Source organism: Gopherus flavomarginatus, chromosome 4 (genome assembly GCF_025201925.1).
Source record: "Gopherus flavomarginatus isolate rGopFla2 chromosome 4, rGopFla2.mat.asm, whole genome shotgun sequence".
Lineage (NCBI taxonomy): Eukaryota > Metazoa > Chordata > Testudines > Testudinidae > Gopherus > Gopherus flavomarginatus.
This window is the reverse complement of record NC_066620.1, coordinates 40,687,037-40,700,244: the sequence shown is the minus strand read 5'-3', so window position 1 is coordinate 40,700,244 and position 13,208 is coordinate 40,687,037. Positions and strand designations below refer to the sequence as shown.

The 13,208-nt window shown below is 38.1% G+C and overlaps 1 protein-coding gene across 12 annotated transcripts in view; it reads right to left on the bottom strand.

The window, feature by feature from the left end:
- THADA (THADA armadillo repeat containing) overlaps nt 1–13,208 on the bottom strand; it is a 317,566-nt gene that overhangs the window by 184,264 nt on the left and 120,094 nt on the right. For 11 of the 12 annotated variants that reach the window (XR_007774144.1, XR_007774145.1, XM_050951713.1 and 8 more), the window contains one exon: nt 8,998–9,129. The exons of the other annotated variant lie outside the window; for it this stretch is intronic. Coding sequence is in view for 9 of the 11 variants with exons in the window: in XM_050951713.1 (XP_050807670.1) it covers nt 8,998–9,129 (132 nt within the window). In the remaining 2 variants the exon portion in view is untranslated. The remainder of the gene's footprint in view (nt 1–8,997; nt 9,130–13,208) is intronic. 12 annotated transcript variants of the gene reach the window in all.

Genomic DNA, 13,208 nt, shown 5'->3' with positions numbered 1-13,208 from the left:
TCACAAAGGCAGAACCATGGGAAGAACTACACAACAACACTTATTACTGTACCAATTAGTTAGCAAAACCCACAACAAAGACTGTAGTCAAAACACAATTTTCTGCAGTAATGTCTGTAACCTTTTATTTATTTTTAAAATAACTATATAGGTTAAACAATAACTTAAATCTTATTCCTTTGCAAAGATTTTAAGTGCTTGAACTGATTGCAGCTGAGGACATGCCAAGACTGATTTTCTTACTTTTACTTACCATTAGAATCATGGCAAATAGGTCAGCAGCAAGAGGGGTTAAGTTCTTCCAAAACTTTTCCCCCTTCCACCCACCCACCTACAATAGTTCAAGAGTATCTACCGTAGCATTTATACAGATTCTTCTCAGAAGCTCAGATTTTTTTTTGCTTTTTATAATAATTAAACTTTTAATATATCACTATTGATTTTAGTCTTGTGATTAATGAATTATTTTGTTACAATATGTGTTAACTTCTTATGCTAAACAATTTGTTCCATCTTGTATTTAGCTGTGCCACTCCGAGTTCTTTTGCCACACCTGAGGAAGAGCTCTATATAGCTCCAGTTATCAAACAGAAATTGATCCAGTAAAAGATATTACCCTCACCCACCTTGTCTCTCTTTTACTTTGTTATAGTCATTTGCATTGCATGCTTTGTTTCCCTTCTATTTTTCTGCCCTTTCCTGTGTATACTGTTGTGAAGGAAGGTTATGTGACTAAATGTCTCTGATCCAGCAAAGCACTTAATCAAATGCTAACTTTAAGTGTATGAGTAGACTCACTAATTTCACTGGACTACTCCTGTGCTTAAAATTAAGCTTGTCCTTGAGTGCTTTGCTGGATTGGGACTTAACTGTGTAAACTAAATAGCAAGTTACAACATCTAAGAGGAAAACCTATATTCAAGATTAAAGCAAATATTTCCAGAAGATTTTAATTTATCCTACATTTCCAATAAGCATTTCTCCTATTGCACTGACATTTAGTATATATTTCTCTGAACAGTCAGAAAATCATGCCCACTTTTGATGAGCAGTGCAAGCATCTCTCCCATACACCATCAACAGAAAGTAAGCATCTCACTGACTGCTCAATCACTGCCACTGTGCAAATCAACTGAAAAGCACAGTTCCGTTTTTATGTTTATTGTATGGAGAGCTGTTAAAATTTCTTAAAGAAATAAGCCTGGATGTCAGAGAAAGCTGATATGCAGAAACGGACATGCCAACAGCTGCCACTAGCTTCCAAAAATTGTATTTTCAGATACATTTGAGAGTTATGTGTAGATCTGATCACTTGTTCAAACACTGGCTACTATACTCAAAAGCTAATACTTAAGAGTAGTAGATTTTTACTCGCCTTTTTTTATAGTCTTAGTGTACTTGTCACTTTGTTTCACCTCAAATGAACTCTCATCCTAGGCCCGTCAAAAGAAATATTTATACTATTGTCTACAAAGGTTTTGCATCAAACAAAAATACATATAAATGTGCTCTCACAATAAGGATTTAGCATAGAAAAACATAATACAAATGTAAAAAATCCACATTTTACGACAGGATATACATGATTTTTATATTATGTATCTACATCTATATATTTTTCTCTGTACTTACATCAGGTTATAGGTTCTGAAAGCCCAAATTGCACTCAAGAGGACAGTTGCTATTGCAGTAAAATGACAAATGGGCCCAACGAGCTTCCTTAGCAAAAACTGAATATTTCTAATATTTTTGCATCATTCACATTCCAAATACTAAAAATAATTCTAGCCAACTACAACTTAAACCAACCATATGGACCAGCTAACAAAAGAAACAAACAAAAATGGAGGATGTATACCTTTTAACACAGAGACTTAGGGGCAGACTTTAAATTAACAACAGTAACTCACAACAGTTGTATTAATGTAAAACTGGCTTCAACAAGTGTATTTCCCTTCATATCACACTGAACATTTATCCCAACAGAAATTTCTGTTGGTTGTTGATAAAAATCTCTATCTCACAGCACTGGCAGTTGCAATCAGGCAGGTTTTTGGCATCAAGTTTCATGTTGGTGCTAAAATGCTAAAATACAGCAAAATGAAAAAAGCTGCAAGGTAGGGAGAGCCACACTGTTACACAGCTTTGTAGCAATCTATACTGGCCACTTCTCAAAGGGATACTAGGGTTTGGAGGTGAGAAAGTCAGTTAAATACTGTACCAGTCAAATACAGGATGAAATAGTTAAGTCAACATAAGCAACTGCACATAAGGAAGAAAACAAAGTCATAGAATCTACTTTTTTTTTTAAACATAGTAATAAATAAGGAATATTTTTCAATTACAATATCTAAGACACCAAAATGTTTGCAGAAATATTTTTCCTAAATAAAGTTTACTAACCAAGTTTTCAATAAAATTATAGAATCTCAAAAAATGTACTGTAGATATGTCAGGACAGGACAAGATCTGCACTAGTTTACTTTTCTCTTTGTGAGATTATGTAGCTTCCTCCTTTTAATGTAGCTGTTGAGTTCAAAAGGAAACTGAGCACTTAGCATATCTGAAAATAAAGCCAATTCTATTTAGGTACCTAAAAACAAATTTAGGATTCTAACTTTAGGCACCTAAATATGAAAATTTTGACCGTGTACTTTATAGCCTTACAAACACTTTTCATTTTACATTTTGAGTTTGTTGCTCTGTTACTCATTGTGGGCCCAGACCCGGTCCCTATGGAGTGAATGAGAGTTTTGCCACTAACTTTAATGGTAGCAGTATCAGGCACTTACTGAAAAACAATTTACCATAAGTTACTGATGTGAGTGATAATGCTATCTAAGCAATACAAGCTGGCTATGGAGGTTAAGTTTCTCTAAATACAAAGAAAAAAATTAACCACTTGCTAGTAAAGATTCATTATAATTTCCTTTTAAAAATAATGAAGAGTGTTTATGAAAAGTAACAAAAATTAATATTTAGAGAGCCATATGGTTCCTTTAGATAAATAAGAGCCATGGAACTCTCATTTTCACAGGTGATCTGAATTAAAAAGTGCATGTGAGTTATGGATGCTCAAAACTTCTGAAAACTGGACTCCTCCAACAAGTTTACAATTCAAGTGCTCAATCCTGCAAATCCTTACTCACACATTCATACAACCAAGCTTAGATGTAACAAAATAAGTGGTTTACAACAATGGGTTACAGGGATGGTAACACAACGGTTACAATGAGATTATAGGCTTTGTATGGGCAACCTGGAGGCTCCATGGTTTTTAAAAGTAATTGAATTTATTGTTCAGAAGTGATAGCTGTTAATTATCATTGTGATAGCTTTCCCCTGACATGTATGGAATTGAGGTAAACAGAGTGATGAAGACAGGAGAGAAGATAGAGGGTATTTGGGAAGGTGAGTTGTGGGGACAGACGAAGGAAAAAGCCTGGGGAAGGATAGAGAAATACAGGTGATATAGTGAGACAAAGCAGTTACATTGGAATGGCAGCTGTGAGTTAGTGAAGTGAAAAACAAGTGGAGAGACAAATCAGTTAACTGCAAGTCAGCACAATTAGTACAGTTAGAACATCACTTAGCACAAGAGAGCTGGTCCATGGCTGGGCTCCTAGGCGCTACAATCATAATTATGGCATACATACTTAATATACCTATAATGTTTAAAAAAAATCTGTGTTTTGGGAACAAATTGATTACATATCTTTATGGTGAAAGTTATTCAACATCAGAAAAAATATTTTACTCATCAGAAAGCCCATTAAGAGGAAATTCATTCTATCTATAAACCATCAACAAGGCACAAGTGAAGGTGATTCTATTTAAACTTTAAGTAAACATCAGTCAAGGTAAGCTTTGACTTGTCCTAGCCCATAAACAATTACATTCAGTATTAACTATAATACATTACTATTCATGCTAGTATTTCTACCAGAACTAGAACAAATACGTATTTCAAAACACAAGACAATATTTCAGTAATACCGTCATGTTGCTTAAAATAGTTTATCAAATATTGGCTCAGACACACACAAGGCTAATTAATCCCTGAACAGCTTTTGATAGGACTCTTGGGAGTGAACCTCCTTTTAGATTGTTAACTGGAAAGAACCAGATCTCCTGTATCAAGCTTGTAGTTCACTCCTAAATTAATCATGTTCAATATACCTACTAAATACTCTGTGCTAGTCTAATTTAGTTTAAAAACAGCTAGCTATTTCCTGCTTACAGTCTATTTTTTGGATAAGTACAGTACAGTTTTGGATAAGTCCAGTTAATTTCTGGAATATTAAATTATGTAAGTATACTGCAGCTGTAGCTCAAACTACATAGCATACATCTATATTACAGGGTTTTGTTTTGGTTTTTCAAAAACCTGAGTTAACTGAGGCTACAAACCTGCAACAAATGTTTGTGGAGTATCCAGACTAATAGGGTGCAATCCTGATAGTTAATCTGTGTCAACTGGAAATTAGTTATTTCAAGTTGGAAAGAGTAACCTCTAGCAGCCATACCCTTAATGTGAAAGAGCCCATCTCTCACACACAATTCATAATGTGCAAGTAATCAAGCTTTAGTGGAGGGGCTCTACCCCCATCCTCCAGGTAGGCTGCAGACTGCAATGTAGGCCCTGTGCAGTCACTTATCCTGAAGACCCGTAGCACCCTTTTAGTAAAGGTTCTGATTCACATATGCATAGATCTTGGAGCTATTTTCCCAGGCCCACCTACAAGTACCTCTTTATTTAGGTTTATACCATACCTAGGACTTTTCTGACTCAGTCTTCCTCCTCCTGTGCTGGCTTGCAGCTTCCCACCCTGGTTCCCAGTCCCTGTCTCCTTGTCCCACCACTCCGATAACTATCGGTCCCTGTTTTTCTTGCTTTCTCCTGCACCCTTCCAGTGCCATATGCCTCCAGTCTCACATGCATCTCCATCACACACACCCCCAGCTCTTTGTCACAAACTACTACTTCTCCCCATCCCCAGACTAGCATTCCTCTCCTCTGTATTCGAGTCAGGCACCCTCTTCCTCTACACCTTCTCCAAGCTTACTATACTTTATGTTCGAAATCAAAATGTAGTAGAGCAATACTTGGACAAAGGTAAAGCAGAAACAAGGACTAGCTGTTCTCTGAATTACACCACACTTTCAAAAATAAAATGGCACGTGTGATTTTCTTTGATGGGGTTTTCCAACCCTTTAAGCTGTTATAATATGTACTTTAATAGAAAGATCCAATCACAGATTTCACATGATGTAGCAATGGTGATATTTTAAAAATATTAAATTCTTAGCAAGATTTCTGTATTTCTAATGAAACTTTCTCCACAGAATGTATTTCCTTTCATGATTTATATTACTCATGATTCTGCTTTGAAACCTGCCCTTAAGAGTAGAGGGCTAGAGTCTCACCACCTTTCCACAGGAACACTGATTTATTCCCACAGAGAATTCAGGCAAAAATATTAAGCATTTTATGAATAACGTTGCGTTGAGGAGGGCATGGGTACAAGCATCATTCAAATCTGGATCACTTTAACAGCTAAGAATTTTTTTTTGAAGTGTTTTCATTTTATAGTTAAAATGTCACCTCCAGATTACCTCCCTCATTAATCAAAAACATTCTGAACATTCCATCATGCTAAAAAGTAATCAGTACGTCAGACATATCTAGCTCTAAAACAACTTCTTTCAAATATCTTAAAAAGTGAGATGATAAGTTGTGAATCAATGTGTTCTCTTCCAAATAAAACATCTGGAGGAAAAAAACAAGTACTTTTAATAGAAATGTAGATAGGCAATCAAATGTCCTAGTTTAGCAGGGAGTAGAAAGTATATGTATTACAGGGAGACCGAGATTTGTCCTTGCAGCATTTAATCCTACTCCTATTGTGCAATTCATTTCAGCACGGTCAGAGCGACCTTAACTCTACTCCCACTAGATGGAAAATTCCACTTTAGCTAACTGAAACTGTTCAAAAGCCTAATTAGAAATCTTCCAAGCAAGTACAGTATTGTTAAAGGAGCTGCTTGCTTTCTTGCAAACACACTAAGTACTCAGTTCATTCTCTCAGATCAATAAACGAATGCCACTTTATTGTGTGTAGGGATAAAGATCAGCTACGTTATACTGTTCATTCACCCCCTCTGTCTCTCGCTGCATATATAATATCTATCCTCTATAAAATGTGATGTTAGAGCTCTACGGAACTTGAAATCATATAAAAACATATAAAACTTTATGATGTATAAAATGTAGCAATTACATTTTATAATTGTATTGGATTGCCAAGTAATTATATACACACACATTCATCTATAGATATATATCTATATATATATCAGAGGGGTAGCCGTGTTAGTCTGGATCTGTAAAAGCAGCAAAGAATCCTGTGGCACCTTATAGACTAACAGACGTTTTGGAGCATGAGCTTTCGTGGGTGAATACCCACCTCCTTAGATGCATGTAGTGGAAATTTCCAGGGGCAGGTATATATATGCTTGCTTGCTAGCATATATATACCTGCCCCTGGAAATTTCCACTACATGCATCTGAGGAAGTGGGTATTCACCCACGAAAGCTCATGCTCCAAAACGTCTGTTAGTCTATAAGGTGCCACAGGATTCTTTGCTATCTATATATAGATATATACAGATGAATATATCTACATGGGGAGATTCAAAGGATGACTAACGTATGCTGGTGTAGTATATTGTTGATTAACATCCTTTGTTACTATACTTTCTCTTTGATCCTCACTTAGAATTACTTCACAACAATCTTCACCTGCAATCTTAAAAGGAATCAGAAATATTCAGAAAAGAGGTACTTTTACTTTGGCTCATTTGCCCTTATGCAAGAGGAAAATTTAAAGGAAGGAATTAAAGTATCCTTCCCTAGGTGATTCACCTCTGTAAATCACAGATAATGCACACAGAGGTTGAAATGAACTAATTATCAATGCATTCACAGAAGTGTCTATGTACATTAAAAAAAACAAATTATCTAATGATACGCAAGCAAGAATGTCAGGTTGAACACAATGTGATTTTTTTAAAAGGCTACAGTGTTTTCAGTATAGCTCCAGACAACTGTAAAAAGTCAGCAATTTGCTAAGTATCAGACAGGAAATTTACATCTCAAAGCCTGATGAAACTTGCTTTCTGAAAGATGTAACTATTTTTTTTAGCCTTAGACCAATTTGTTAAAAGTGCAACTAATTTACTGCCCATGTTCAACAGAAAGAAAATCTTAAAAACAAATATCTTTGCTCTCCTCACTACTGGTATTACAGACATCCTTGTAGTCGATAGGAGTTAAGGAAGGCAAGTCCCTGGTGATATAGATCTCTTAATGTCTTGAGTTTTTTATTCAAATATATTTTATTTGTTCCATAATATCCCTGTGAAAAGGCTTAATGCTGACAGGTCCAAAAAATGTTCACAGCAGTTGTTAAGGAGGACAGCAATGCTGAAGCTTTATGTTGCTTACATTCTCACTAAGAGTAGCCAATCAGAATGCAGATTGAACATGAAAAACAGAATAGGTAAGCTGAAAAAATAGCATAAATGTATGTTTGACAGGCACTCTTTTCTACTCTAGATCATATATAAAACTCCAGTGAAGTAGCATATGGTATGAAGGCAGAATATAGCTTAAATGACCTAACTAATAAATGTCCCTCTAGATGGATCTATAGATAAACGTTTGAGATTCAGGAATGGCAGAAACGTTTTAGATAAACTTCTGTTATTTCATTTCTTGTTTTTAGAAACAGTATACCAGTATATGGTAAATTGAGTTTATTCCTACAAACGCTGAGCAATGTTGTGGTATACAAGACACTATGCTTTAATGTCATATCTGCTGAAAGATAAACAGGCAGAGCTACTATTGTTTTCCACTGTAAATAGCAGCTTAAATAACGATCACAAGACGTGGGGTAGAAACATGTTTAACTTCTTTTACTGCTCTAATAGATTTAATAATGAAATTTCCAAGCTTAAGGAGTAATATTTTGGACTGTAAAATCTATTTTCCCGTAACTGGTAGGGCATTTAAGCTGTACTTAAGAACTATTCTAATTTCTTTCCCAACCTCCAGTCCTGTTTTCTTTCACCATGTTACCCAAGAGCAAAAAAAGTATTTGAAAACCATAATTCTCTCTCCACATGGAAGCAATTAATTTTTTTTAGCATTATGTTTCCCACACCATGCACAGTGGATTAAATATACAACTCCCATATTTTTTTTTATGGGAAATGAACATCTAAATCCATTCCACTGGAGCTGAAACCATTTTTCTTAAAGATCAGCAGCATAAGATTTACCCTCCCGATCACAGCATAGTCAATCAATTTCATCCAGTCTCTGGTAGGGACCATACCATACATCATGCTTCAGATGAAAGTTTAAAAAAAAACCCACAATGCAGCTAACCAATTAATTGTGCAATACTGTACATGAGGGGAAAGTGTCTCTGATCCCTGCAGTGACTGGCATGAGATTTGTTTACCCTAGTCTTTTTCTTAACCCAGTGAAAATAAAATAGGTATTAATATGTAATCAAGAACTTTGATCTAATATAGTATTAGAGTAACAAAGACCAGGTGTGTGAGATAACAGCTTTTATAGGACCAACTTCTGCTGGTGAAAGATAAGCTTGTGAGCTACACAGAGTTCTTTTCCAGCAGTATAGCTCACAAGCTTGTCTTTTTCACCAACAGAAGTTAGTCCAATAAAAGATATTGCCTCATACATCTTGTCTCTCTAATATCCTGGGTCACAACATGGCTACAAAAACACTGCCAACAACTATTAAAGTAACAGTTTTTTTCCATGAGTTATTTCAACTAAATGGTAACTACAACATTTACAAAGCATTTTGAAATATGCTGAAGAGTATATTAAAAAACTATTATTCTCCACCAGAGAATGTTTTCTAGTAAGCATAGAAAATTCTTTTGAAATATGCACCTCACCTCATAATAAAAGGAACAAACGGTGCCATGCTGAGAGCTGAATAAGTGCCATCCATTGGAGAAGGATACAGCTTGCCCAGGATCAAAAGCAAAAGAAACAAACTTGGATGGAGCTTCAACTCACCAGTTTCACTAAATGAAAAATTTTAAGAGGTATCTCGTTAAAGACATTATCCTGAACCATATCTGCTAACATCAATAATTGGCCCTGGTATATCAGTAAATATTGCAAAGTAGAGATTTAAGTAAATTACACATCCTTCTACTATTCCTCTTTAAAAAACACTTTCAACCTTTAAATATAGTGCCCTACACATGATAGGAGTTATTTCATTTCAAATGCATGCATGAGACACCCAGATAGCTCAGTGAATCAATCAAATCCCTTTTTATATATACCAACTCTAGGAAAATAAGATGAAGTACAAAAAAGAAACAGAAGAGGCTGGCAAAAGAGTTGGTGCATTACATTACATACATATCATCTAACTTGACTTAAAAAACTGAACAGGTAACACTTCCCAATGAATTGGGAAATTGAGAAAGTTTGATCAATACAATATGAAAGCATGAGAACAAAACAAGCCTATCTTCAGATAGGCAGGACAACTAGCATGTGTCCTGCAGGTTTTACTTTGGAATGCTGGTGTCTGTATAGCCAAAATTAAAAACTAAAGACAACTATAAAGCATATTTTGATATTAAAACCAACAAAACAACTAACATGCCAAGCTATTACATGGAAAAGATCAGTTAAGATTGTTCAGTGGAAAGGCTTTAAGGCAGGTGTAATCGGTTTTTATACCAATTTAACCATATTAATGTAGAAATCAATACAACTAAATTGGTGCAATCAACTAGTATAGATGCAGTTATAATGATATAATGTGCTCATATTGGCATAGTTTATTTCAATACATTTAAGGATTTACGAATGAAAAAACCAGAAGATTTGTGGGCGTTGGGAGCATGGCAGATGGAGGTGTGTATATAAGAGCAGAGGGAGAGGAAAGCAGGAGCTGAGGCAAAGGGGAGTCGATAGGCTCTGGAGGGTGGCAAGCAAGATCCATGGCCATAGGAGTAGAATACATTCCCCTCCAGAATATGGAACTGAACCTAGGAGTACCAAGTCTCTACATTTTTCTGCTGTCAGCAAATAGCTGTTAAACCCACTGGCAAACTGTGTGTCAGACCTTCTAGTGGCTGACTCTCATAAATGTTAATAGCCTACAAATGCTACAAGTTACTCTGTTAGTTCAAATGATAGAGGCCTGTGGTACAGATCTAAAGGTCTGAATCTAGCTCGTGATCCAAGCTGAGGTCAATATTGTTCCACATGACAGAAATTCTGTTTCTTCAGGTTTTTTTAATTAGGAAATTACATGCAAAAACACATTAAAAACATTATTAATGTTCCAAATTCAAATACTTAAAAATTAGGAAATGGCAGAACTAAAGTTGCACATGCAAACTTAATTTGTCTGCTTATGCACTATGATTAGAGGAAGAATTCAAGTGCTTTTTTGTTTTTAGCATTTTTTCCTCTTTTTCAGCTGTGTCTCATGACAATAAAAGTTGAGATTCAAAAAGTTAAAGCTTTATCCTCACTAAAACATATATTGTCAACATTGTGTGTTAAAATATACAAAGTAAATATCCTTAAATCAAAATCTAGCAAATTCTCAAGCAGAATTGTTCTGACTGTACATTTTGATCACTACTGTTTGAAATTTTTTTCATCAGTTTGTGTGTTCATGGTGAAACTGATGTTTATTGATATTTACCAGTAAAAATAATCCTTCCAAGCCTAAAATTACAGTCTTTAATTACATGATCACATACTATTTTTTCTGAGGACCAATGCCTCACTCTGCACAGGCAGGGTTGTGTAATGAAGAGCATTGCTGTCTGTAGGAACCCTGCCCCACCTGTTAAAGAAGGTTGAAGGTGTGTAGTGAACAAAGCAAGGTATTGTACAAAGGATGTTCTCATAATCAAGGCAGCTAAATACTGCCCTGAAGAACTGGATTCTATCCCTATGTGTGCCACAGAGTTCCCAAGTGATGTTAGGCAAATCACCGAAACCAAAATATTCACAGTTGGGCACTAACTGTGTGCTTCTCATTTTTGGGTGCTCAGCATGACACACCCATAGCCACATTTGCAGAATTGCTGAACACTCGAGGCTGCAACTGAAGTTCACCAGAGCGGTGCAGTAATGATGGTTCTTCGAGATGCGTCCCCCTATTGGTGCTTCACTTTAGGTGTGTGTACTCCCCTGCGCTGCCGATCAGAGAATTTCAATAGCAGTTCATTCCACCCATGGACATACACAACTCTCTGCTAGCCATCAGGCTAGCCAGCGTGCACAGGCATTTCTTCCTCAGTTCCTTCTCTGGCACCTCCCTGTTGGTTGGTCAGGTTGTCTGTTATGACTAAGGCTAAGATTTTGTTAGGGATTTTTTAGTAAAAGTCATGGACAGGTCACGGGCAATAACGAAAAATTCACAGAAGCCAGTGATCTGTCCCTGACTTTTACTAAAAGTATCCATGACAAAACGAGGCGCCTGGGCAGCTGCAGGCAGGCTGGGAGCTCCAGGTGCTCCTACCATCCATGGGGGCTCAGAGCTCCAGGGTCCGCCTCCGCTGGTGGCTCTGAGCTGCAGGGATCCCCCCTGCCACCCACAGCAGCCCAGAGCTCTAAGGGTTGTGGACGCTGTCCCCGGAGGCAAAGAGCTCTGGGGGTTACCCCGCTGCCCATAGTGGATGGGAACGGTGGGGTCCCTCATGCAGCCCATGGTGGCCAGGAGCTGCAGGGAGTCCGCCTGCTGCTCCCGCCGCCTGGGGCCACAGGGTTACCCCACAGCTCCCTGCCTCCACAGGCAGCAGGGGACCCTGCAGCTCCCAGCAGGCAGTGGCTGAAGTTATTGAGGTCTAAATCGCAGCCTTAGTCATGACCTATCTTTGTGCGTCCTTGATCAGCAGGAGGAAGTGAGCTCACGCACTTCTGACCACTCTGAGTTTGAACAGGTTGATGTGGAGGCACGTTTCTGCTACAGATCATTTGTCCTCTATTGTGCCACCACTGAGATGCGCTCCCCAGCCTATGAGTGATGCATTGGTGGTCAGGAGATGGAATGAGGAAGACTAAGCAACCGGGATTCCTGCACAGATGTTTACTGGGTCCTTCCACCAGTCTAAGGATTGCTTGACCCTGGTGGGCATCGATAGAAGTTTGCCTGTGTTGTCTCTGTTCATCCTGTAAACTGAACCGAACCATGCTTGGAGGCATCTCGTGTAGTTGCATGAGCACTTACCTATGTGCCCAAGGCCATGTGCCCCAGAAGCTGAAGGCAATATCTGGCCGAGATTTGGGGACTGGATTGTGCTGTCTCTATCAACAAGGAGAGACTGAGTAATCTGTGATGTGGAAGGAGTGCCCTTGCCTGAATGGAGTTGAAGTCGACTCCTATGAATTCTAGTGTTTGAACCAGTGTTAAGGTCGATTTTTGTTCTTTGATCTGTAGGCCAATATTCAGAAACAGGTCCTGTGTGGTCTGAGTGACTCACTGGGCCTCTGTGCGGGACTGTGCCCTGAGAAGGCAATCATCCAGGCAGGGATAAATCATTATGTTCTGAGAATGTAAGTGGGCCGCTACTACCGAGAGGACCTTGGTCAAACACCCTCAGGGACGATGAGAGGCAGAAAGGGAGTACTCAGTACTGGTCCTGGCCCAGCATGAATCTGAGGGCACATCTGTGACTTGGTACGATAGAAATGTGGAAGTATGAGTCTTGAAGGTCGAAGGCCGAGAACCAATATTGTTCTTCCAATGCTGGGATGATCATTGATAGGGTGACCATCTTGAATTTCTGCACTTTGACATATCTGTTGAGTGCTCTGAGATCCAGTATGGGTCTCCAACCTCCCTTTTTCTTTTATATCTGGAAGCAATGAGAGTAGAAGCCTTTCCCTCTGAGATGTAAGAGCAAATTTTCTATAGCTCCTATGCTGAGAAGATGGTTTGCCTTTTGTCATAGCAGACTCTTGTGAGAAGGGTCCCTGAAGAGGGACGGGGAAGGGTGTTTGGGTGGGGGAAGAGAGGAGAAGTGGATGGAATATCCATTCCCAGGTGCTGCGTAATGGGGTACGGTGGTCTCCGAAAGGAGGAATGGGGCTTCCCAGCAGAAGGTGGTGAGGAGAGTGTTCT